Genomic DNA, 27,406 nt, shown 5'->3' with positions numbered 1-27,406 from the left:
GGAAGAGTTTGCTCCAAGGAGATGACAGTGAATAGAGAGTTCACTGCAAACACTTCCAAAGTGCATACAGCTCAAAAGTCTCTTCCAAAACCTCAAGTCCTCAGCTTCTGACATTGGAAAGTGAACAGCTGTGAAATGGTAGCTTTTATATCACTTCTGCAGCTGTCAACTAGCCAAAGCAATAAGTCACTGAGAACCCGACTCCACTACCTGACGTGTTCCCCGAGGCACGGCAAATCCATCAAAAGTTTGGTAAAATTGTAAGTGCCTGCTTTTAAGCCTCTTAATTAGCATCTAAGGACCTTTTAATTATGTTAATTACCTGCCCCGCCGCTTGCTGTCGGGTCTGCTGTCCGAATGCCGACCTGACAGCTGAGAAACTCAGGGCCATTTTGACAGTGGGCCCGCCTCCAAACTCGAATTCGCAGGGCTGGGAAGATTCTGGCCAGTGATATTATTGTACAAACTTGAATGTATCAAATTCCTTTGTCTGTTATTTTAACGGAAGAATTAATCTGCCCCAAATGACCTGTTTAAAATGGAGGATAATGCTTTTTATTAAAAGAGCAGATGAAGGAATTTGATGCAAACAATCTTGAGTACTCTGAGACATGTGATGCAGTAAATAAACTAATGACATGGTGTTGCTGGCAGTATTAGCCTGCTATCACAATATGTATAATAAAAGAATACCAAACCTGTAAAAGGAATAAGTTTGTAGTTCATTGCATTCCTGCGGGGCCGAAATTGCCCCTTTCCTTAAGGCCTGTTACCACTGCAAATCGGCGGCCACGCTGCAGAGTGGAGTGGCCGCCGACTTTTGGTGGAATGGCTGCTGCTAGCCCAATTGCCCTCCGAGGTTTCCCAGCGGTGCCCCGATCGCCCCCTTACCGCTCCTCTGCTGCTGATCGGTGTTAAGCACGCCCTCCCTGGTGGCCCAGTGGCCTGAAGTGAAGAGGAGAGCCGCGGTGACACGGCACCACAATAACGTCATTGCGGCGGTGAATACACACTACCCTCAACTTCCGCCCCTTAGTTGCAGTCACCGTCACGTTTTTGCCCCTTAGGTGTCGTCACCGCCCCCATTTACACTAACTTCCGGATGAAAACAAAAAAAAAAAGAGCGAAATTTCCCGAAAGAGTCGAGCTGAATCGCCCCATTTTGGGCAGGGGGCAATTTGTACCCCTTGGTGTTCTAACTTTCTACTTAATGATTGATCTGGCATGACTGATAAATTGGGCAGGATTCATTATTTTGCATTACTGGTAAATTGCTCATTGTAAGTTGAATTCGTTTTTGTTTATATGATGCTGTTATTTTGGTGGTTCAGAGAGAGACTTCAGAGCCACATAGTGGCCAGAGTTTGTAACTACATGTGACACCAATTGTCGGAAAATTTATGGGAAATATGACGTACCAATTTAACAATGGTGAATGTTCACAAAATAGCATAAACAACAATCATAAAGAGATGAAATAAGGTTGTGGTTAAGAAGTGTTAAGAATTATGTGAGCAGGTTGCACAGACTAGGTTTGTATTCCCTCGAGTATAGAAGATTAAGGGGTGATATAATAGAAGTCTTTAAGGTGATTAAAGGGGTTGATGGCATAGGTAAAGAGAAACTATTTCCTCTGGTTGGGGAATCCAGAACAATGGGATATAACCTTAAAATTAGAGCTAAGCCTTTCAGCAGTGATATCAGGAAGCACTTCTTCACACAAAGTAGAAGTCTGGAACGTTCTCCCTCAAAAAGCTGTTGAGGCTAGGTCAATTGAAATTTTAAAACTGAGGCAAGGGTATTAGGGGATATTGAACCAAGGCAGGTAGATTGAGTTACAGCACAGATCTCATTGAATGGCAGAACAGGCTTGACGGGCTGAATGGCCTGTTCCTATTCCTGTGTTCTTATATTCACCCTCAAGATGTTTAACACTATATAGATTTTGACATTTTCATTCGTCTGCCAGTGGTTAGGTTATATAACGACGTAACTTGATAGGGAAAATCAAGAAGTAGCGGAAAGTTGGCAGGAAAAATATTTAAACTCACAGAAAAGTTGAAGTTTAGTGAATGAAGCTTAATTTATCAAAGAGGCCAAGTAGAATCTTCAATAACAGGATGAGCTTGCTAAGTTTAGCTCCCAAATAGTGTCTGAAAAAAAGGGCGCTATACATATGGAAAACGAGTGCCAATTCTTTCTCCATTTGGCTCCTGAATAGGGGGCCGAAATTGTCTGTTCCGAAAAGGCCTCTGGCCATCTGAAAGCGGTGGCCACTGGGTGGTGTGGCATGGCCGCCGAGTCTCTGCGGAGGGGGCCGCCATTTTAAACATTGTGCTTCCTCAGGGTCGAAGGGGACCGCTCCATCCGTTTTCTCGCTGCGGCCTTTTCGGAACAGACAATTTCAGCCCCCTATTCGGGAGCCAAATGGAGAAAGAATTGGCACTCGTTTCCATATGTATAGCGCCCTTTTTTTCAGACACTATTTGGGAGCTAAACTTAGCAAGCTCATCCTGTTATTGAAGATTCTACTTGACCCCTTGCCGACCGGCGGTGACCCCTTCCTGAAATTGCCCCGCGGGAAATATCCCTGTTGCAGAATTGACTCGCGGGAGCGGAACCGCCGCCGGTCGGTGCCCCCGACAGCTTTTTTTGTCGGTGCACATCTTGTTGGTCGGCGGCATGGCCGCCCTTAAAGGGGAGGTGGTGCTGCTGGCAACGTCACTTTATTTTTTATTGTCAGCCGACTGCCAGGTCAGTCCGACAATTACGCCCCCGGATTCGGCCGGGCCACCAACAGGCAGCCTGGCACCCACTCTTGGGTGCCAGGCCGCTGGCCCTGCTGAAGCTTTCCCTGGTTGCCCAGTAAACCTATGTAAAAAAAAAAAAATGCCGCGCTCCCAGCGGCCCTCCTCTTTAACTGGGGCAGCCGACCTGCTGGAAGGCCACCTCTGCACCTCAGCCGACACAGCATCTGCCCTGACCGGAAAATATCTTCAAAGTGCCGAATATCGACGGCATCTCTGCCGCATAGGTTGCGACGGAGAAAAACGTTAAAAAACGGAGGGTGGACCCCGTTTCGGGCGGAGGCCAATTTCGACCCCAAGTATTGCAGCAACTATTTTCAGAGGGTTGAACTTGACTTCATGTGAAGAGAGTACCACAATGTAAATTGGATGCAAATGCATGTCTGGCACCTTTGCCCTCAGAGGTCCTGCTCTGGGGCCAGGTGCATTTTCAGGACAAACTGCTTCCAGAAAGAAAATCTGGCTCGACATCTTCCAGAGTTGCTATTTCCGAACCACTTGTCTCAAGGGACAGGCAACAAATAGTCTGGAAAGGTTTGATTTTTTAATGGCTTTTTGAATAAAAATTGGTTCTGCCGCTCTTGCTTGTTGCCAAAGTCCTTTACACTTAGTAATGGAGGCTGTGTTCAGCACTGTGCCACAGTCGCCCTGACCATCCTTTTTTCACTCTAGCTTGCTTGGGTGCAGGTGAGAGAAAGCAGCCTCAAGCCCCCTCGACAACTGCTGAAAACATTGACCAGGTCCTCTCCTGTGCCACAGAGTAGGAATACCCGCTGCCCCGAACATACACCTGCCCCCTGCCACCTGGAATAAAGCAAGCCTCACAGTCAATCCAGCACCCTCCTCCTATTCCTACACTATCATTCTTCATGCGCGCACTAGTTCCCCCTGGTTCCACGACCTCCTGCTTAGCACCACAGTGCCACTCTCTTGCCAATGCTCTGCAAGAGAAACTGTGGAGGTGCACAGACTGAGGGTGTTGCTGCCGTCCCAGTCGTGGCACATTTACAGCCTGAACTTACTTACAGACCAGATCTTTTAAAGAAGCATCAAGACCACTGACACGCAAATCACAGTTTCAGACACACACAAATTAAATTAAGATGCCAGCACTATTAAAAGCCCCCTGCCATTACCATTTTTAATTCTCTCACGGGTGTTTTACTGTACCTGCCCCTTTAATGGTACTTCTGCCTTTAACGCCTAAATTTCTCACTGCCTTCCTGTTTTCACCAGCTTCACGCTCAAAAGACAGCCCTCCAGCTGTGCCTGAATTCTGTCCCCACCATGTTAATAATGATGGTGATCATGAAATACTGGTGCTCTGTCACTTCTCAAGGCACAGCACACTTCCAGTGCGCTGCTCGCACATTGTCCCTAACAGCGTCTCGCCAGGACCATCAGCCCTCATAACCTCCTTTCCTTTTTAAAAAAAAAAGGCGGCTGGTATTTCATTTGAGGTTTTTATTTATTTCCTCTTGTTTCCTTCCTCACTTCCCGAATGTGTTGGAACTCAGACCATGACATGGGTATGGTTCCATGGGTAGCAGCAGCCACTCTGCAGTTCTTTGCCAGGCTCGGTATTCCTGATGTAGGAGCCCAGGCAGTTGAAGGTAGATTTTTAACACTCCGCCCAGGTGTAAAACTGCTGCTGCTAAACGGCCATCCATTGTAAAAGCCACTCAATATTTGTTAGTTCTCACAGTGTCCAGGCCAGTATTTTTCCTTCAACCAACACTACCAAAAACAGAATTACCGATTATTTTTATCATTACTTTATTGTGGGACTTTGGTGCATGTGGATTGACTGCTGAGTTTGCCTAGTGACTGCACTTCAAAAGTAATCTATGGGCTGTGAAGCACTTTGGGATATAATGAGGATGTTAAAGGCACATTTTCTTAATTTACTGTTAATATATTGATCACTTTGTGCAGCACTTTTGCAGTATCTAAGTTGACAGTACTAGTGGATGAAAGCTTGACACACTGGTATGTCATTCCTCTGTCTGCTACTTTAACACAAGCATTAATCTATTTATTTAAAGCTGTTCAAACATTCATATCAGTAGTTCCCAGCCAAAAACTCTGAGAGAAAGTGTTTAATTTCATTATTTTAACCTCTTCAGTTTTATGCTCTGCTTTTGATACAGTTAAATGCACTCCATTCAGTTGAAATTGTCACATTATAACCAATTAGCCTTCTTTTATCCAACAAGAATAATCTAATTTCCTTCAATTTATCTCAGCTCATAAATCATAAAGGGCTCATTCTGTTAAAATTTTTCAGGGCAGTTATAATTTCTGAAAGTACAAGACCTAAAAGGGAATATAACATGTAAGTGGAATCTAACTAGGATTGTGCAGGTTTAGTATTATCTCGATTGACTTGCGTTCAAAAACTTGCGTTCAAAAACTCCTTGCTCGGCTTCTATAATTCTATGTCCCTCATTAGAAATCGTAAGTATCTAGGTTACAGATTTCGCCAACCTGGAATAATACCCATTAAGTAAGCTCAAGGACTGTAAATGAAGGGATGCAGTATTCCTGGCACGTACAGTTACTGGTCTCAGGATGGCTTCTAGTAACTCATCACAAAGTTGGCGTTCAATCCCAAGAAGCTTTGGACACTATGGATCTGCTATTTACTGAAAGGCTGGGAGAGAACAGGGGTGGCGGGGCTGGGGTGGGGTGGGGGGGTTGTGGGGATTAGATGTTGGTTGTAGTGGCCGGCATACCAGTTTCCTGGCTGGCAGCCAGCCACATTGAGAGACTGGCTGACTGTTGGGCAGGAAGGCCTGTGATACCAGTTTGCAGCCGGGAGCAGAGAGGGGGGAGATAGAGGGAGAGAGGGTGAGACAATGGGGGGCTGAGGAGGACATCGAGTGAGGGGGTGGGGGTGGCGGGGGGAGGGGACAGAGAGAATATTGTGGGCCATCAGTAGATCTTTGGGGTCCGGTTTCTGGGTAGAGTCCGATCTCGGGGTTCTGATTGCGGGTGGGGGTAGGTTCTGTCGATCATGGGGAGGGAAGCAGGTGGGCCAGGGCGGGGGATGCACTCCTGCTCCTCCTGACTCAAGCAGTGCGAGAAAAACACATACCTGACGGATCTGGCCCTACTTGCCTCCTTTCAGCTGCCGGGTTTCTCGAACCTCCTCATTAATATATTTAAATAATGTGACAGACCTCTGGAGAGCGGGCTAGTCTCTGAGAGTGGGCGTGTTAGAGGAGGATTGTGTTCGAGTTTCCCGTGTTTGAATTGTTAATCCCCACCCTTCCCTGTCCCGTCTACTGTGGGGGGTTAAAATTCCTTCCGATGCCGATCCAATTATTATGCGGTATTAAATGATCTCCTGTGGAGTTGCTGTTGGACAAGAAATGACCCACTTCCTCTTCCTGTAGCTGTATCTGTGTTGTCTAATGATTTCTGTGTTCTCTTTTCTACATTTCGCACTTTCTGTCTCCCATTCTTTGCACATTTCCTACCTCAAGCTCCTCTCATGTTTGTCTCCCACCTTTTTTGTGTGCTTCTGAAGCAGTTTATTTCTCTCTCCCTCTTGTAAACCTGAAATTGGGAAAGAATGGATGGCTAGGGAATTCACAAATTCTCATGGACACATAGGCTGACAAAGTTCTACCGACGCATACACAAATAACTTAACAGTCACACACCAACAAAATTGCAAGATGCATTGATACTGATGTAGGCTCAAGATTCATTCTGTTGAAAAACACATTCACACTCTCGCTCATTTTTCTTTTCAAAATTTACTTTCTCGGCATTGAATCTTTGTTCTTCAGCATTTGAAAAAATATCACCTCATACCTTTTACATGTAACTATCAATTGATTTACCTCATCATTTCTCCCTTTTCTCCTTTGTTGCTCTGGCCTCAGAGCATCACTTACATTTCTCAATTTTAGAAATACATTGATGTTCTGGACATTTCTCAATTTTTAAAATATTCTCGCATTTTAATACCATTTCCACTTTTCAGCTCGGACAGTTATTATCAAATAAAAACTAACAGAGTAATTAACGGGAGCCTGATTGCGTCGGTGAGGACTGTTTATTCCCTGCCTGCTAGGAAACGTTCCCTTTTTACAAACTATTATGTTTAGCACCAGCCATGGTTAGGCTGTGAATTTTAGGCTATTAGACAGGCATCTAATGCACTACGAATAGATGTACTGAGGGAACAATGACAATTGTATTCCATAGTTCGGCTGATTAATGCTGATTACAGTATTATTTAAAAGTATCACAATCAACTATAGCGATGATTTTTACATTGTAATCTAAACCATAATACAATCTATAATTCATTACAAGTTCCTGTGAATCAGATTATTGGATTTCCAATGGAAGTATCACGTTATTATATAGCGACTTGGTTGCACATTTTATTGCTAGTACGGACTGGCATTCTTAACAGAGAGTTCCACATTGAATGTTTCAAAAGCGAGACATTACCCAGGTAATGTAGGGTTGCACTCAATTTGGAGAAAAATTATTGCTCCAGCTTCCCACACTCTCATCGATCTTGACATAGAACCCAGCCTCCGCCCATCGTCCTGGCTGAATCATGCCCTGGCCGACTCCAGGGTTGATCAATGATGCCATTGATATACTGATCTGTTGGTGTAAGTGAGGTTCATTGAATAATGTTCCTTCAGTTGTGTCATCCAGATTACACTGGCTGAACACAATTGAGTATGTCGGCTCTCTAGGAACTTGCATGTGTGTGGACCTTCAGAGGAAGCAAATTGGCCAACCTAGATTATACCTACTTATAGCTGCAGCATCTACCAAGCCGAGGAGTTACCTTGTTCAGGTAGACAGCGACAAATTGAGGTTTCAGGCAACATAATTAGCATTTCTTATGTCAGAAATGTGGACGCAATATTACTCCACCTTCAAACAATGGCTCAGTTTGGTGAAGGTACTTTTCAATCGGTGACTCTATACTGTGAATTGTGCAGCATATTTCTGTCTACCAGCCTCTATTTTTTAAGGATGCGGCTGCTGCCAATGAACCAGAAGCGGTCTGCACATGCACGCTGCCGGTTCGTCGCAGGAAAAATATTTATTAAAATCCGGGCAGGGAGATGGGTTGTTGAGAAAGACGGTAACATTTTAAAAAGTCGTGAAAGGATCGGACTGGTCAGAAAGCCAGGAAGGCAGTGGGCCAGTCCTGGGAAGGGGGGGCTGGTCTCGGGAAGGGAGAGGGCTGGTCCCGGGAAGGGCGAGGGCTGGTCCCGGGAAGGGAGAGGGCTGGTCCCGGGAAGGGAGAGGGCCGGTCCCGGGAAGGGAGAGGGCCGGTCCCGGGAAGGGAGAGGGCTGGTCCCGGGAAGGGAGAGGGCCGGTCTCGGGAAGGGAGAGGGCTGGTCCCAGGAAGGGAGAGGGCTGGTCCCGAGAAGGGAGAGGGCTGGTTCTGGGAAGGGAGCGGGCCAGTCCTGGGAAGGGAGTGGGCCAGTACTGGGAAGGGGTGCTGGTCCCGGGACAGGAGAGGGCCGGTCCCGGGAAGAGAGAGGGCTGGTCCCGGGAAGGGAGAGGGCCGGTCCCGGGAAGGGAGAGGGCCGGTCCCGGGAAGGGAGAGGGCCGGTCCCGGGAAGGGAGAGGGCCGGTTCCGGGAAGGGAGAGGGCTGGTCCCGGGAAGGGAGAGGGCTGCTACTGGGAAGGGAGAGGGCCGATCCCGGGAAGGGAGAGGGCCGGTCTTGGGAAGGGAGCGGGCCGGTCCTGGGAAGGGAGAGGGCTGCTATCGGGAAGGGAGAGGGCTGCTACCGGGAAGGGAGAGGCCAGTCCCGGGAAGAGAGAGGGCTGGTCCCGGGAAGGGAAAGGGCCGGTCCTGGGAAGGGAGAGGGCTGGTCTCGGGAAGGGAGCAGACCAGTCCCGGGAAGGGAGCAGGCCGGTCCTGGGAAGGGAGCGGGCTGGTCTCGGGAAGGGAGAGGGCCGGTCTTGGGAAGGGAGAGGGCTGGTCTCGGGAAGGGAGTAGGATGGTCCTGGGAAAGGGGGCTGGTCCCGGGAAGGGAGAGGGCTGGTCTTGGGAAATGGTGTTGGTCGGAAAGCCGGGAAGCCGGAGCACTTCTCTGATCCTCCATCTATTGTGGTGAATGTTATTTAAAAAAATTGGGACCTGACAGTTATGTACAGAATGCGTAAAGTGCTTCTGCACAGCTTCCGGTAGCTTCCGGTTCGTTGGCAGGACTCACTCCACGTTTTTAATAGACTGAGGAACCTAGCATACCAAAATTGGATTTCTATTAATAAATGGAAAGTAAACAAAAATATGGAAACATTGAAACATGATTTGTAATATATTTATTGATCACATTGCAGTATTTCTTAGCAGCATAAGAATGTTATTCCTTATAAAACTCGCATGTGAAGACCAAATTGGCGGTTAGATTGCCATCAAGTACACATGCCAGGACTCCAAACTATCACAAGAGTTGCTGCTCTGCATGAAGGCATTTGTATCTGTACCAACATTTTGTGCAAAACATATTGATCACATGCATTTCAAAATTTATTTTCTGCAAAAATATTTTATTTTATTTTACAAAACTAAGCATGAGATATATGTGCAATAATTTTTTTTCAGTTCAGGTTAAAAAAGGGAGGGTTACACACAGTGGGTGACCTTCTCCTGTTTAAGATGCTGTTTGTCCTTTCTGGTGTCTTTTCGCCAGTGGTTCTAGCCATCTCCTCAAGTTGCTAACCCTAGCAGATGTAAGGTTCTATGGGCCTGGCAGCTCTCTGCTACTTCAACCAAGTGTCTATTCTTCATGTGAACCTTGACATTGAGTGTTGGCAATTATGGGTGGTGCCATATCACTTGGCTATTAATCATAATTTCCAGAAAGGATCATTAACTGTATAGTAATCAGAATGAAGGCTCCTTTTCCTTTCCTTCGAGCAGGGGTTCTCTGGCAAATTGTAGCACCCTGGGATCTTATTTTTATTTTTCCTTTTATCAAATATTTTCTCGGTGACATTGAACATTTCTTCCCACAGAGTTGAATCGATCAATGTTATTCAGCAGGCTACAGAACAAAAGAAACATTTCTTCAGTACCTGTATGGATATTATGCAGTACCCAGTGTTGCTGCATGTCCAAGTAATGTTTGGTCTTTCAAATGACTCTTCCAACTTGCAGTGCTGATATGAGAACTTTCCCTGTCTTTCAGGTTGACTGGTTTGAATTTGCCTTCGCCTGTCATCAGTAACAAGAATTGGCTGCGGCTGCATTTCACATCAGACAGCAACCATCGGCATCGAGGATTTAACGCACAGTACCAAGGTGAGAGACTACTCAAGTCAAACAGAAGCAGATAATCTCACTGGAAGCCAAATAACCGGTCTCAATAACTTACTGCAAATAAAAATTAACAATCCTGGAAATCTGAAATTAAAAATAAGTAATGGAAATGTCCAGTAGGTCAGTAGTCATCTGAAGGAGAAAGAAAGGTTGTCTTCTGAGGTGTGAACTGAGGAAGGGTCACACCTGAAATGCTAACTGATCTCTCGCATTCACATGTTTGCTGATCATGGTGAACATTTTCTGTTTTTATTTTAGAATGTCTGTTTAGATCATTTTTTTGGGGCCTTTTTGTTTTGGTGAAACAGGAGTGTGAAATCTTTCTTTCCTGAGTCGACATTGATCTCCGAAATCTGCTTTGTGTAGCTGAGAGGTCAGGTGGAGAAGCCTAGCCTCTGCCAATGTCGCCTGAGTCAGTTCTCCAAAGGTATATGAGAATGGAGTTATGTTGACAACTCTTCTCTCCCCCATCCTGGTAAAACTGTGTCTTCGCTCCGTTTAACATCTTCCCTTTCCAGTGATGCTCCTGCGAGTGGGAACTCTGGGGTGGGGATTGTTGCGTATGCAATAACTCAATAGGCTTAGTACCGTGAACTCAATCTGGTGCGACCTGACTCTACTTTATTAGCTCTCAAAGTGAGAATTAAACATGGAGGCTTTCTTCATATACAAGAGCTGCACGTATGTGTCTGTGGCCCAATGACCACCGAACAGTCACTCCCCCTGGTGGCAGGTAAACCCAGGCATACATACATTACATCATCCCCCCCCACAAGATCTTGGTATCAGTCCTATTTACAAATTGAGACGGTCCGGGGCTTTCCGCTCCCTAGTGTTGATCGTCTCAGTTCAATTCCAGATCTGGGTGAGCTCTCCGAGTCATTCATAACTTGAGGCTGGGTAGCCGATCCAATGGGAGTGGCAGTGTCCATGTCGGGGATTGAAGGTCCAGATTCATTGACAACAGCAGGGTCTTCTAATGGCTGAATATGAATCAGTTGGTTATTGATGGTGTCTTCTTCAAGCTGTTCCGGTTCATCTGTGTGCCGCAATTCCATCTGATCAATATGCCTCCTGCATGTTTGCCCATTAGTGAGTCTGACAATAAGCACCCTGTTCCCCTCCTTGGCCGTAACAGTGCCAGTGACCCACTTGAGGCCTTGACCATAATTTAGCACATAGGATCATTAATAGAGATGTCATGTGACACGGCAGTGCGATCATGATACAACTGCTGATGTTGACGTCTGTTTTCGAAGTGATCGTTAAGATCAGGGTGGACAAGTGAGAGCCTGGTCTTGAGACCTCTTTTCATCAACAGTTCAGCCGGGGGGTTCCCTGGTAAGCGTGTGGGGTCTCGTCCTGTAACTAAGCAGTTTGCGTGACAAGTGAGTCTGCAAAGAACTGTGAGTTACGTGTTTCAGGCTCTGCTTGATGGTTTGGACGGCCCGCTCCGCTTGACCATTGGACGCGGGTTTGAATGGTGCTGACCTTACTTACTTGATACCATTGAGTCTCATAAACTCTTGAAACTCCAAACTCGTGAAGCACGATCGGTTGTCGCTCAATGATGTTGGACAGACCATGAGTGGCGAACATGGCACGAAGGCTCTCAATGGTGGCTGTGGATGTGCTGGGTGACATGATTACACATTCTATCCATTGGAATACGCATCCACCACCACCAAAATCATTTTGCCCAGGAAAGGACCGCATAGTCGATGTGGATCCTCGACCATGGTTTGGATGACCACAACCACAAATTAGCGGAGATTCCACTGATGCATTGCTTAACTGCATGCAAGTGTTGCACTGATGCACACATGACTCCAAATCAGAGTCAATGCCAGGCCACCAAACGTGAGACCTGGCAATGGCCTTCATCATCACAATACCGGGATGGGTACTGTGTAAATCCAGTACAAATCTCTCCATGCTTTTCTTGGGCACAACAACGTGCTTACCCCATAGCAAACAATCAGATTGAATGGATAGTTCGTCTTTGCGATGGTTGTAAGATTTGGTCTCATCACACACTTCCCTGGGAATGGCTGATCAATCACCACTAAGGACATAACGTTTTACAACCGATATGATTGGATCCTGACTTGTCCAGGTCCTAACTTATTGAGCAGTGACAGGCGACCCTTCACTCTCAAAGGCATCAATGACCAACAGTAGGTCTGTGGGCTCTGGCGTTTCCACCTCCGGCGTGGGCAACGGTAAACGGCTCAATGCATCGGCATAATTCTCGGTGCCAGGTCTATGGCGAATGACATAATCATAGGCAGATAATATCAGCGCCCGCCTCTGGATGTGGGACGACGCATTGGTATTACATAAGAACATAAGAAATAGGAGCAGGAGTAGGCCATACGGCCCCTCGAGCCTGCTCCGCCATTCAATAAGATCATGACTGATCTGATCATGAACTCAGCTCCACTTCCCCGCCTGCTCCCCATAACCCCTTATTCCCTTATCGCTCAAGAAACTGTCTATTTCTGTCTTAAATTTATTCATTGTCCCAGCTTTCACAGTTCTCTGAGGCAGTGAATTCCATAGATTTACAACCCTCTGAGAGAAGAAATTCCTCCTCATCTCTGTTTTAAATGGGCGGTCCCTTATTCTAAGATCATGCCCTCAAGTTCTAGTCTCCTCCATCAGTGGAAACATCCTCTCTGCATCCACCTTGTCGAGCCCCCTCATAATCTTATACGTTTCGATAAGATCACCTCTCATTCTTCTGAACTCCAATGAGTAGAGGCCCAACCTACTCAACCTTTGCTCATAAGTCAACCCCCTCATCCCCGGAATCAACCTTGATACCTCTATGCTCTGAAAACAAAGATATGAATGGCTTGTGATCGGTTTCAAGCTCGAAACGAAGCCCAAACAGATACTGGTGCATCTTTTTAACCACATATTTGCAGGCTGAAGCTTCTTTCTCTACCATGCCGTAGGCTCTTTCCACTTTAGACATGCTTCTCGATGCGTACGCAACGGGTTGTAGTTTGCCCGACTCATTGGATTGTTGCATGCAACAAACTCCATGTGCTGAAGAGTCACAGGCCAATACTAAATGCTTGCACAGGTCATAATGTACCAGCAATTTGTTGGAACAAAGCAGATTTCTAGCCTTCTCGAAGGCCCTGTCTTGAGATACAGCCCAAACCCAGTTGTCGCCTTTTCTGAGCAGCAAGTGCAGTGGCTCTAATAATCTGCTCAATTAAGGTAAGAAATTACCAAAGTAGTTTAGAAGACTAAGGAACGAACGCAGCTCCATCACATTCTGGGGTCTGGGTGCATTTTTGATCGCCTCTGTTTTCGAGTCTGTAGGACTGATGCCATCTGCAGCAATCTTCCTTCCCAGGAATTCGACTTCCGGTGCCATAAAGACGCACTTTGAATGTTTCAGCCTGAGCCCCACTTTGTCCAGACAACGTAAAACCTCTTCCAGGTTGTGCAGGTGTTCGGCAGTGTCATGACCTGTTACCCGAATGTCGTCTTACAACACCACGGTTCTAGGGATGGATTTCAGTAAACTCTCCATGTTTTTTTGAAATATGGCTGCAGCTGAGCGAATTCCGAAAGGACACCTGTTGTAAATTAACAGCCCTTTATGCGTATTGATGCATGTAAGTTTCTTCAACGATTCGACAAGCTCCTGTGTCATATAGGCCGATATCAGATCCTATTTGGTGAACGACTTTCTACTGGCTAGCATTGCAAACAGGTCATCAGCCTTTGGAAAAAGGTACTGATCCTGATTCGAAACTCTGTTGATCGTAACCTTGTCGTCTTCACAAATCCTGACAGTGCCATCACTCTTTAGCACAGGAACAATGGGATTAGCCCATTTGTTAAATTCAACTGGTGAAATGACCCCTTCACGTTGGAGTCTGTCCAATTCGATTTCAACCTTCTCCCTCATCATGTACGGGACCGCCCGGGCTTTGTGATGGACAGGTCTTGCACCTGAGTCCAGGTGGGTCTGCATCTTGGCTCTCATGAAATTGCCGATGTCCGGTTGAAACAGCGAGGGAAGTTTGCTCAGCACTTGAGCACACGAAGCGTCATCCACTGATGACAAAGCTTTAATATCATTCCAGTTCCACTTCATTTTATCGAGCCAACTACTGGCGAACAGCGTTGGACCATTGCCTGGAACGATCCACAGCGATAGATCATGAACCGCGCCATCGTACAACACCTTGGCTGCTGCACTGCCAATAACTGGTATGAGCTCTTTGATGTAGGTACGCAATTTTGCATTTACTGGACTCAACTTGGATTTCACGGCCTTGGTGTCCCACAGCTTTTCGACAGTCCTCTGGCTCATAATTGACTGATTCACAACTGTGTCTAATTCCATAGATACCGGCACGCCGTTCAATTTTACTTCAATCATTATCGGTTGGCTCTTTGTCAGGAACGAATGTATACTATACACTTTCTCCTCGGGTATGTCAGGTTGCATTGCTGGATCCGCTCTGGATCGGTCATCATCATCCACATGGTGTGTCGCAGCACGCTTGCTGAGCTGCAGACGCATCCGCTGAAGGTGCCCCATTTTCGCACAGCCTCTACAAATATATTGTCTGAAACAGCACTGATGAGGCTGATGATTGCGCCCACAACGCCAACAGGGTGAAATCAGATCCATGCCCAATGGCGGACTTCGAGCAGCTACAGGTTTCGCAAACACAGTCGGGTCGGCCCTGCCAGGTGCAGCTCTGCCAATCGACGACACAATCTGGTGCACAGTACTTGCTGTGGAGTTCCGATTCTGCGAGGATATCTGCTTTGTCCTATCGGCCATGGTCAGGCAAGCTGGGCGATCGTGATGACCCTGCTCATCTCCAGCATCTCCACAGCCAGCAGCTTCCGCAGGATCACCTCGTGGTTTATGCCTATTACAAAGACGTCGCACAGCGTGTCTTCCAACGCAGTTCCAAACTTACACGGCCCAGTGAGACGTCTCAGGTCAGCAACAAATTTCGCCACGTCCTGGCCCTCAGAACGAACATGCTTGTAAAAGCGATATCTCGAGATAATGATGCCTTCTTTAGGTTTGAGATGGTCCCGAATCAGAGCACACAATTTCTCATAGGTCTTTTCCATTGGACATGCAGGTGAGAGCAGATTTTTTTATGAGGCCATAGATTTTTGGACCACAAACCGTGAGGAAAATTGCCCTGTGCCTAACTGCGTCAGCATCTTCATCCATCTTGTTGGCCACAAAGTACTGGTCGAGGCAATCTGTAAAATCCTCCCAGTCTTCTCCCTCCACGAACTGCTCCAGGATTCCAATGGAGCTCATTTTTTTGTTTTGTGTGTGAAAGTTCGTATTGTGCCTCATCACCAAATGTTGCGTATGCAATAACTCAATTGGCTTAGTACCTTGAACTCAATCAGGTGCAACCTGACACTACTTTATTAGCTCTCAAAGTGAGGATTAAACATGGAGGCTTTCTTTATATACAAGGGCTGCATGTGTGTGTCTGTGGCCCAATGACCTCCGACGGTCGCTCCTCCTGGTGGCAGGTAAACCCAGGCATACATACATTACAGGGATCAAACCTATGTCACCTCACGCTTCATCACCGTTATGACAGATTTTACCTGACACACAGCTTGTGGTCAGTCACCTTGGAGGCAAACTATCTCCGGTTGATATTTCTAGTGAAAAAAAATCTGTGTGGGAAACCCCATTTCTGTACTCACAAACTTTTCACTACCATTCTCAACAGGTGCAATAACCCCTTGTTTCTTGTTCCTTTGTAGCTAATTGGTATGTTTTAAATGATAAAATTTTCAAACGCAACCAAGAGAAAAGGAATGCTTTTGTGGTAATCATAATCTCTTTAACAACCTTTCATGAATTGTTTACCCAGCTTCAGATGTTCTGTTGTGTGTCAACGGTTATGGTTTCGAAAATGTTCTGGATTTTTATCAGACTCTGTCATGTCCAATCCATGCAGAGCAGGAGTCAACAAAGCCAATAGCAGGTTGAACTATATTGCAAAAATGGTAGGATATAAGGCAGAGGAGCTTGTGATCAAAGTGTATGATCAGACTGCACCTTGAGTACTGGGCTCAAGCACATCCAGCGGTGCAGAGAAAAGCCACAGGGCTGATCCGTAGGGCCAAAGCTGAGTTATGAGGAATGGCGGGTGAAACTGAGGACGTTCGGGCTAGAAAGGAGCAGTCTGCAAGATTTTCTCATATACAAGATCGTTACTGAAATGAAGAAAGTGGATGCTACTTTAAATTAAATTGTTCAAGCTAGCAAAAGTTAATTTAGGAATCTCTTCACACAAAAAAATATTTAGAATAGAATTCCAGATATAGTAGAGGCAAAAATCCTGGACTAATTGCTGCAGCAATAGGGGGCTGCAGATGGCCTGGGTGATCTTGCCTCCGATATGGCAGGCAGGAAGCGCACGCTCATTACAAGCCAGCGTGCGCCCTCCCGCCTTAGTGGTGTAGGGGAAAACTGAGGCTCCAGCCAGAGCTCGTGCCTCAAACAAACATTTGCCCCTTTGTATATTCAAACATGAGGCCGATCACCTGTTGAAGGCCCTCTCTGCAGTATTGCTTTGCCCTGAGGCAGCCAGTGCTGAGCCGGGTGCATTTAGGAAAACCAGGTCGACATGCAATATTAACAAGTGGTCTTTAAAGGGACTGCTACAAGCCGCCACCAAAATTGTAAACTATTTCCCTGCATGTGGAGCCAGGGGTGCATCTCCCGACCCTAACTTGAAACCATGGGCTGCTGCCAGCCACTACTCACCCCTCTCATCTCAGATCATGACCAGTCCTCTCAAGCACTACCTCCAACCCCCTGCCACCAATTGTCGCTGCCACCCTACATATTGATCTCACCCCGTCCCAGTCATCCACTTTCCAATCACCCCTCCTCCAAGTTCTCCCCCCCCGCCCCCCCCCACCTCCAATTGTCCCCTCTCCTGATCCCCATTAAACACTTGCCTGAGAGCACCTGCCAGTGATGCAGTAGCCCAATCTTTGAGGCCTCTGCTCCAGTGAGCTTCCTGCGGATACCCGTTAGGTGTCTGTAGCTCCCTAATTCAATGATAATGAGGCCCAGTGCCCAATTTTGGGTGCGCCTCTGACCCTTCCAATCAGGTCCAAGGATTGCTCCTGTTTTTCAGATGAGACATTAAGCTGAGGCCTCAACTACCCTTTCGGGTTGATGTAAAAGATCCCATGAAAAGAGCAGGGGAGTTCTGCCCGGTGTCCTGGCCAACATCACCAAGGCAGATTATCTGGTCATTGTCACATTGCTGTATGTGGGAGCTTGCTGTGCGCAAATTAGATGCCGCGTTTTCTACATTACAACAGTGACTACACTTCAAAAAGTACTTCATTGGCTGTAAAGCGCTTTGGGATATCCGATGGTCGTGAAAGGCACTATACAAATGCAAATCTTTCTTTATTTGTGCCCAGTAGGCTGTATTTTGATCAGCAGCACTGCATATGGCTAAACATTTTTCGTGGCTCCATTGCCATTGTGCGTTTTTATACAGATTGGTTTCCTCTCTGTGTTGGAGAGCTTGTTTCACACCTCTGTGGTTTGCAGTTACTGTTGATGACATTCTAGTTCCATTACTGATATGTTTTTTTTATTTCAATTCTGTCATCTTTCAGGCAAAATGCAAGATGATAAGTACTGACTAAGCAGGCTTTGCAATTTATGTAGCTGTGCTCGTTTCCTAAAGCAACATATAGTGATTGGCAGGTAAAGGGGGAAATGAAATCATGTGCGGACAGTTTAAATAAATACTCTGTCTGATCATTTCAGCTCTGTTTTGTGACTATAATGGTAGCTCATATTGATAGTAACATAAGAATAGTGAATGTGTGACAGTTACTTATGAAGGCGTTCAGTGGCAGTTATTTTAAAAAAAATATTAAGTGCATCTCCTGCCGTGATTCCAGCTTCTTGGAGTGTGAAGGTGTAATCTGCTTTTCAGGCTTTAAATAGAAACTGAAAACAGATGGTTCCAATATTTCTTTCCCTGAAGCGGATCTGGCAAAATCTTCCTGCTGAAAATTGTCTGCTGCTTGGTTCGGTCTCAGTTCCCTTACTACATGTAGTGGGTGGTCCCTTTAGGTTTTCAGAAGACAGTGATCAGTCAAGCAATGTTATGGTAGTTTGTTTTAAAAACAATGTTATATAAAGCTACACACAGCAACTTTAATTGCATAATTTTACACTGTGCAAATCAAAGCATCAATTATAGCCCCCAAAATCTTTATTCAGAATAAAACACTTTGGACTGGATTTTCGGTTAATTTGCGCACCATTTAGTGCCTTGACGGGGCGCAAAATGGTGTTTTTGGGCGTGAAACGAGGCGCACAAGATTTTGCGCCCGGGCGGAACTTTCGGCAGTGGTTTTGCGGCAGCGCTAAAACTTACCGCTCTGCCGCCGTCTTGACCGTTGGGATAACGTAAATCGTTATACGTCACTGCGCTAGTGCCCCGGGCAGAACTTTTGTGCGTTTCGCCTGATTTAGTGTCTGCCCCAGGACCCGCCCAGAAAAAACCAGTGCCATGTTTAAAGTGAAGTTGGAAGTCTCAGTTGTGACTGACTGCGACGGCTGGGAGAAGAACACTGTGACTGCCTACTTGATTGTGAACTCTTACGTGAGCTTCTAGTTTCTAGTTTGTTTTAAAGGTTATTAAGATAATAGAATGGCCATGCTAGGTCAGGAGCTGTTCATGCTGGCTGCTATTGCCATATGGCTTCAAGCTGGAAGAAAGCTTATTGTTGATCGTTTGCAACGGAATTGAAGAGGTCGCAGATGTTTGGGCAGTAGGCCTTACCCCCCCCCTCATGGGTTTCCAGGGAACATCAGTCCAACCTACACATTTCTGATGCGCAGTGCGTTCGAAGGCTGCGCTTCAGAAAATAGGTGGTCACAGAGATATGCCAGCTCATACAGGCACACACCTACAGCTTACCAGTGGCAACAGGACTGCACTGCCTGTCAAGGTGAAGGTGACTGTGGCACTCACCTTCTATGCCTCCGGCTCCTCTCAGGCATCAGCGAGGGACATATGCTTCACATTGCTGCATTTTCCAGATGACTAATGCACTGTACGCGTGCAGGATGGACTTCATAAAGTTACCAATGACCAAGGAGACACAAAATGAGAGGGCGATAGGTTTTGGACGATTTGCTGGCTTCCGCAAGGTTTAGGGTGCTGTTGATTGTATGCACATTGCCCTGCGAGTACCTTTACAGAATGCAGAGTTTTTCCGAAACCGAAAGGGATTCCATTTCATGAACGTACAGATCGTCTCCGAACACACTCAGTGCATCATGGCAGTCAATGGTCAATATCCAGGGAGCATCCATGATGCTTTCATCTTGCCTGAGAGCAGTGTCTCACGCATGTTCCAGTGTCAAGCACAAGGTCAGTGCTGGATGCTTGGGGGACAAAGGTTATAGCCTTGCCATCTGGCTCATGACTCCCCCCCGCCCCCCTCTGATATCCTCAGACAGATGCTGAGCATCGCTGTAATGAGAGCCATGCAGCCACACGCAACATCATTGATCAGATAATTGGAGTGCTCAACAGCGCTTCCGATGTCTGGACCACTCGAGGCTGCCTACAATACACCCCTCAGCAGGTCTCGGAGTTCATTGGGGTGTGCTGCATGCGACACAACTTAGTTATCATGAGGGGACAGGAATTGCCAGTGGGGATTGCAGGACCCTCCGGAGAAAGAAGAGGAGGAGGAGGAGGAAGACGAGAAAAAGAAGCCGAGTGAGGAACCCATGCCACCACCACCACCACCACCACAACCGCAGGGGAGGCATGGTGGGGATTTGGCACTGCAAAAGCCTCACATCAGCAGCTGATAATTGAATGCTTTGTTTGAAGACTGAACGGCATGTTTGAGCATGGCCTGGCCACTCTCTTCCACCATGTTGACTATTCCCCCTCTTATTCTGTAAATGAGACACGAGACAGGAATGGTTAAGGTGAAGCAAAAATGTATTCAACATTGTAACATTGTAACATTGTAACATTGCATCCTGAATTGTCATGAATAAAATAAATATTCATCTGCATCCTGCATTGTGATAAATAAACAAACTAATAATCTGCATCCTGCATTGTGATACATAAACAATGGAAACCAGAAGGTGGAAGCGCGTGGAAAAAAAAGCGCATGTGCAAAACGGCAGATTGCGCCAACGCCGGAACTTTCGGCTCCGGTGCACAGAATCTGTAATGCAACACTGGACTTAACGCTAATGTTCCTCGGGAGCTTTTGTTCGGCTAAGGTTCCTCGCTCTGGCGCTAATGTTATCCCAGCGCTAAATTTTGTGCTCCGCTGCGAATTGCACCCGGAAACACTAAAAAACTAAAATCCAGCCCTTTCTTGAGACCATGTCTTGGTCAGAAATGTACCGGTGTCGGAACCTGTCTACCAGTATCTTGACCTTCCCCTTTGTGAATTTGACAAGAAAAGTAAACTTCTGCGTGGCTGGTATGTGGAACTGGTCTACCATGGTTTTCAATGCGTAGTACCATGGCTGAAACATGATGGCATCACCATCATAGACATCGGGTTTGTGTACAGGCTGCGAGAGTGTCTGAAATGTCCTTTGTCAGGTTGAGGAATGGATCCCTCTTGTTGATTGCCAGTTCGACGGGACGGGGGTTCGAGTCATTCGGTTTCACGCCGATGGCTGGTGGGATAGCTATTCGTTCCATTCCGGATGGCTGAAAGATCGGGGTCGCTGTCCAAAGCCGGAATACAGGGGTAGACTTGACTAACCTGTCTGCAAGGTGCTGAAATTGCGAGGCATGGTCATTTGAGGTCTGTTCTGGTGAGGTTTGAGCCCAAGGCCTCCATGCCTCTTGCTCGGCTCACTGCATCTCCTCTACCTTTTCTTGCTGTACCGTGCCGGTTTTCCTGGCTTGAAGTATCAGGAGGTCCGCCTCGGCCATCGCTCCTGCCACTTTCAACTCGGCCGTTTCTCTCGCTATGTCTTCTCAAAGTCTGGCGGCAGCAGCGGCGTCGGCTCGAGCATTGGTCAAGGTAGTCCGACTTGAGGACGAAGTTCCTAAGCTCCTTGTCGAGTGTCCCGACCATCTGCTGATGCTCGACCATAATTCTAGGGCCATGGTGTGGAGTGGCTCCATCATGTGGGCGATGGCGCTGTTCGCGAGGTGACAGTTCTCTCGGACGATTGATTCAGTTTGTTGAGCATCTTCCTTGAATGCTCCCATTTTACCTTGAGTGTTGAGGTCACTGAGCACAGGTCATAGCTTCTCGTAAGTCCGGAGAGCCGAGGAAGCCTTGGCCATGGCTGTTTGAAGAGTGGTCTCATCGTCTGGGGCATCTTGTGGTTCTTCAAGAATTGGTTTGGTTCTCCACCAGTGACAATGTAATTTATTTTTTCCTACTTCTACGTCATTGTTGATGGGTTTTAGGGTGGGCTGCTTCTCTGTCCGTGATCGACTCGGAGGGTCTGGCGCAGGGGGAGAGATCTCCTCAAGCTCTGAGTTTCCTCGTGGGGGGGAATTCACACACTGTTGAGAATGCCTGACATAATGATCTTCTGTCTAGTGATCTGAACAATTACTCAGGGTAATTCTTAAGTCGTGTTTCACAGTTATTTTTACTGTACTATTTCTGTCAGAATGTAGCGTATGGCGAGCGATAACTCTGATTCTCCAGCAACACTACACCAAGAAATATGGCTAAAGGTGTAAAGCTTCAGAATCTAAATCCTTTAATAAATGTAGTGTACAACTGTTGGCAAAGAATAAAGAGAGATCTAGAATTCTTGTAATGCAACAGCAACAATCAAATAAAAACAGCAATAAAGAGAAGTTGCTTATCTCTTACTACATCAAAGATAAAATACAATCATTCCAGAATGATTGGATAAGGAAAAGTTACTTACATAACTGTACTTCCAGGAAGGTTCACAAATACAGAAGATCAATTTCTGATTAACAAAAGTTAAAGATTGTTCTAGCTAAAATGGGTGCTGCTCCCTGCTTGCTGGCTTTGTTTCTTTTTTTCTTTCTCTATCTTCCTGACTGTGTCCAATCTGAAAACGCCACCCAGTGGTGGGAAAATGGCAAGACAGCTACGGTGGCTTTAATCAGTCAAGAAGCACCACAGTCCATCATATACTCCTAAAAATAATAGATTCAAAAGCATTTATTGAATATCAGTGAAATAAAATGGTATAATTGACAATAATTACACAAACTTATAGATATGAGGTCACAGGGGGATTCAAACCCATTCATATTTTTAAGCTGCAGGATTTTTCAAGGCTGACCAGACCTCATCAAATTTCTGAGCTTTCTTTCCAAACACACACTTTTATTCCTTTTTCCTTTCCCTGCTACATGAGCATCCTCATGTTTCTACATGAGCTCATCCACAATTATCATTCAAAGCTGATTTGATTGTCCTGTCCTTGCAGCTACAGATTGCATTCCCTTAATTCATGCTCCCTTTGACTCATACTCCCTACTTTTCCAGAGCTGGGGTATTTCTCAGGCAGTTCCTTCTTCAACGCTACAGCTGACAATGGCAGCTTCTTTGTCCAACTGCTGAATTTCCTATCCGCTGAAGACTGTCTCTGATTGTTCTGTGTCTTTGCAATAACTTTTATTGTCATGATTTATTTCCCATCTGAAAAGGAAGATGTATTCACAGACGTATTCTCTTGCAGAATTTATTAATACTGAAATGACTTTTAATGATGTGTACTGTCCAAACTAACCATTGTTTTTAATTGCATTTTATATGAATAAATTAAAGCAAGCCTGTCTTATGATTACTCTTTTATTCTTCTAGCATAAACTCACTTAACAAACAAAAGCTAAATGTTAATATTATTACATTATAAAGAAACTTCAAGACAATTTAATTAACTCTTTCCTTTACAATATTATGATTCTGAAATGTGACACTCTATAAAACAAATCAAATATATTGGAGAAAGAGTGCTGATCATTGACAAAAAATTAGTGGAAGCCACTTGTTCTTTTTGTGTTTTATTGCAACCCAACCTTCTTGATGCCCTATCATTGATTAGTTCATTATGGCTTGATTTTGTGCCAGCTTGGTTGAATTAGAATAATACTCTGTTTATATTTTCCGTAATATGTAGAATATCCATTGGGCTGAATTTGCTTCCTCTTTACGACAGCACCATTGGTGAACTGTGCGGACCTCTCAGTTCCATGTCCTAGCTGCTTCAAAGTTATGAGTATGACTTTAATATTACTGTGCATGTGTGAATGCCACAAATGAATTTGCCACTATGGCCAGGATCTTTGGGAGATGATCTGCACAAGCCATCAATTTTGAAAGAACGTTGCTGGCCTACGTAGGTGGGCTGGGAGGTCAACCCATCAAGGCCACTGGCCAAATTGTGACATCATAATGTCAAAATGCACTGACACAAGCTCAAGTGCTGCCTGATTCTCCTGGATGAATCCATTTTAGCTAAAGAAACCCCCTGCTATGAACATGTTAATCTTTGCTATGATAATCTTGCAAGGCACTCTTTCCAGGCTTATATTGGAAACGCTATTCATTATTCAACCAATATGTACAAATACATATTTCCAGCAGGAGTAATTTTATGGCAATCAGAATCATGAACCCTGATCGATTTTATTCCCTCCTATCCTGGTAAACCAATGTTTGCTGAATTTCATTGTAATACTGAGAGTTTCATTTAATCTAGAAAGTCGTAGACAAATCATATATATTGTCCTTTGAAATAAGCTCAACATTTCATTAGTGCAGAATCTTTTTGCTTCCGTACACATTTCTGAAAAATTAAATTTGTTTTTTTATTTCTGAAATTTCTGAAATTCCAGAAAAACCGATGGCTCATAAGAATGTAAGAATTAGGAGCAGGAGAAGGCCATACGGCCCCTCGAGCCTGCTCCGCCATTTAATAAGATCATGGCTAATTATCGTCCTCAACTCCACTTTCTGCCCGATCTCCATATCCCTCGATTCCCATGGAGTCCAAAAATCTATTTATCTCAGACTTGAATATAACAACAATGACTTTTATTTTTATAGCGCCTTTAACGTAATAAAACATGTTGCAAGACAAAACAGATAAATTTGATACCGAGCCACAAAAGAAGAAATGAAAGCAAATGACTAAAAGCTTGGTTAAAGAGGTAACATAGAATCATAAAAACATAGAAAATAGGTGCAGGAGTAGGCCATTCGGCTGATCATGGTGGAGAAAGTGCATCCGGGAGGGTGTTGAGCTCTTCGAGTCTCAATGCAAAGAGCGTGAAGAGGCCAGGCACAGAAAGCGGAAGGAGTGCGCGGCAAACCAGCCCTACCAATCCCTTCCCTCGATGAATGTCTGTCCCACCTGTGGCTCTCGTATCGGACTGTTCAGCCATCAAAGAACTCACTTAAGGAGTGGAAGCAAGTCCTCCTCGATTCCGAGTGAAGAAGTTTCTCCTCATCTCAGTCCTAAATGGCTTACCCATTATCCTTAGACTATGTCCCCTGGTTCTGGACTTTCCAAACATTGGGAATATTCTTCCTACATCTAACCTGTCCAGTCCCGTCAGAATTTTATATGTTTCTATGAGATCCCCTCTCATCCTTCTAAACCCCAGTGAATACAGGCTGAGTCAATCCAGTCTCTCCCCATATGTCAGTCCTGCCATCCCGGGAATCAGTCTGGTGAACCTTCGCTGCACTCCCTCAATAGCAAGAACGTCCTTCCTCAGATTAGGAGACCAAAACTGTACACAATATTCCAGATGAGGCCTCACTAAGGCCCTGTACAACTGCAGTAAGACCTCCCTGCTCCTATACTCAAATCCCCTAGCTATGAAGGCCAATGTACCATTTGCCTTCTTCACCGCCTGCTGTACCTGCATGCCAACTTTCAATGACTGATGTACTATGACACCCAGGTCTCGTTGCACCTCCCCTTTTCCTAATCTGTCACCATTCAGATAATCTGCCTTTGTGTTTTTGCCACCAAAGTGGATAACCTCACATTTATCCACATTATACTGCATCTGCCATGCATTTGCCCACTCACCTAACCTGTCCACGTCATCCTGCAGCCTATTAGCGTTCTCCTCACAGCTCACACTGCTGCCCAGCTTAGTGTCATCTGCACACTTGGAGATATTACACTCAATTCCTTCATATAAATCATTAATGTATATTGTAAATAGCTGGTGTCCCAGCACTGAGCCCTGCGGCACCTCACTAGTTACTGCCTGCCATTCTGAAAAGAATGCTAATAGGCTGCAGGGTGACGTGGACAGGTTAGGTGAGTGGGCAAATGCATGGCAGATGCAGTATAATGTGGATAAATGTGAGGTTATCCACTTTGGTGGCAAAAACACAAAGGCAGATTATCTGAATGATGACAGATTTATCCCAACTCTCTGCTTCCTGTCTGCCAACCAGTTCTCTATCCACGTCAGTACATTTACCCCCAATACCATGTGCTTTAATTTTGCACACTAATCTCTAGTGTGGGACCTTGTCAAAAGCCTTTTGAAAGTCCAAATACACCACATCCACTGGTTCTCCCATGTCCACTCTACTAGTTACATCCTCAAAAAATGCGAGAAGATTTGTCAAGCATGATTTCCCTTTCATAAATCCATGCTGACCTGGACTGATCCTGTCACTGCTTTCCAAATGCACTGCTATTTCATCTTTAATAATTGATTCCAACATTTTTCCCACTATTGATGTCAGGCTAACCGGTCTATAATTACCCGTTTTCTCTATTCCTCCTTTTTTAAAAAGTGGTGTTACATTAGCTACTCTCCAGTCCACAAGAACAGATCCAGAGTCGATAGACTGTTGGAAAATGATCACCAATGCATCCACTATTTCTAGGGCCATTTCCTTAAGTACTTCCTTAAGGTAGGTTTTAAGGAGCGTTTTAAAGGAGGAAAGAGAGTCAGAGAGGGTTAGGGAGGGAGTTCCAGAACTTGGGGCCGAAACAGCTGAAGGCACGGCCACCAATGGTTGAGCAGTTGTAATGAGGGATGCTCAAGAGGGCAGTTTTTGAGGAGCACAGACATCTCGTGGGGTTGTGACACTGAAAAAGATTAGAGCTAGGGAGGGGCAAGGCCACAGAGGGATTTGTAAACAAGGATGAGAAATTTGAAATTGCAGCATTGTTTAATCGGGAGCCAATGTCGGTCAGAAGGTACAGGGGTGATGGGTGATTGTAACTTGGTGTGAATTAGGACACAGACTGCTGAGTTTTGGATGACCTCAAGTTTACGTAGTGTAGAATGTGGGAGGCCAGCCAGGAGTGAGTTGGAATAGTCAAGTCTAGAGGTAACAAAGGCATGGATGAGGGTTTCAGCAGCAGAAGAGCTGAGGCAGGGGCAGAGGCGGGCAATGTGGAGGTGGAAAAAGGCAGATTTAGTTATGCAGCAGATATGTGTCTGGAAACTCATTTCAGAGTCAAATATGACACCTAGGTTGCGAACAGTTTTGTGCACCCACAGACTGAGGCTAGGGAGAGGAATGGTGTCGGTGGTTAGGGAACACAGTTTGTGGCGGGAACCAAAGATAATGGCTTCGATCTTCCCAATATTTAATTGGAGAAAATTTCTGCTCATCCAGTACTGGATGTTGGACAAACAATCTTCTAATCGCTCATTATAAGACAGCCCTCTCATCCCAGAAATCAATCTAGTAAACCTTAGTTGCAAGTCAATTATATCCTTCCTTAGATAAGGAGACAAAAAATGTGCCAGGTGTGGTCTCACCAAGGCCCTGTACAATTATAGCAAGACTTCCTTACTCTTATACTCCAACCCCCTTGTAATAAAGGCCAACATGCTATTTGCCTTTACTTGCTGTACTTTCATGCTAGCTTACTGTGTTTCTTGCACGAGGACACCCAAATCTCTCTGCACACCAACATTTAAAAGTTTCTCACCATTTAAAAAATATTCTGATTTTCTACAATTCCGACCAAAGTGAAAAACCTCACATTTCCCTGTAGTATTCTCTGTCTGCCACCTTTACTGCCCACTCACTTAGTCTATCTATACCCCTTTGCAGACTCTTTGTGTTCTCCTCATAACTTATTGTTCCACCTAGCTTTGTATTGTCAGCAAACTTGGATACATTACACTTGGTTCCTTCATCAAGGTCATTAATATAAATTGTACATGGCTGAGGCCCCAGCACTGATCCTTGCGGCACCCCACTTGTTACAGACTGCCAACCCGAAAAT

At 45.5% G+C, this 27,406-nt stretch overlaps 1 protein-coding gene across 1 annotated transcript in view; it reads left to right on the top strand.

Moving 5' to 3' along the window:
- Positions 1 to 27,406, top strand: part of LOC139266579 (CUB and sushi domain-containing protein 1-like) — a 3,131,815-nt gene that overhangs the window by 1,803,733 nt on the left and 1,300,676 nt on the right. The window contains exon 6 of the mRNA XM_070884173.1: positions 9,995 to 10,107. Coding sequence (XP_070740274.1) covers positions 9,995 to 10,107 — 113 coding nt within the window. The remainder of the gene's footprint in view (positions 1 to 9,994; positions 10,108 to 27,406) is intronic.

This window comes from Pristiophorus japonicus, chromosome 7 (genome assembly GCF_044704955.1).
Source record: "Pristiophorus japonicus isolate sPriJap1 chromosome 7, sPriJap1.hap1, whole genome shotgun sequence".
Lineage (NCBI taxonomy): Eukaryota > Metazoa > Chordata > Chondrichthyes > Pristiophoridae > Pristiophorus > Pristiophorus japonicus.
The sequence above is the reverse complement of the archived record's forward strand: the minus strand, read 5'-3'. Positions and strand labels throughout refer to the sequence as shown.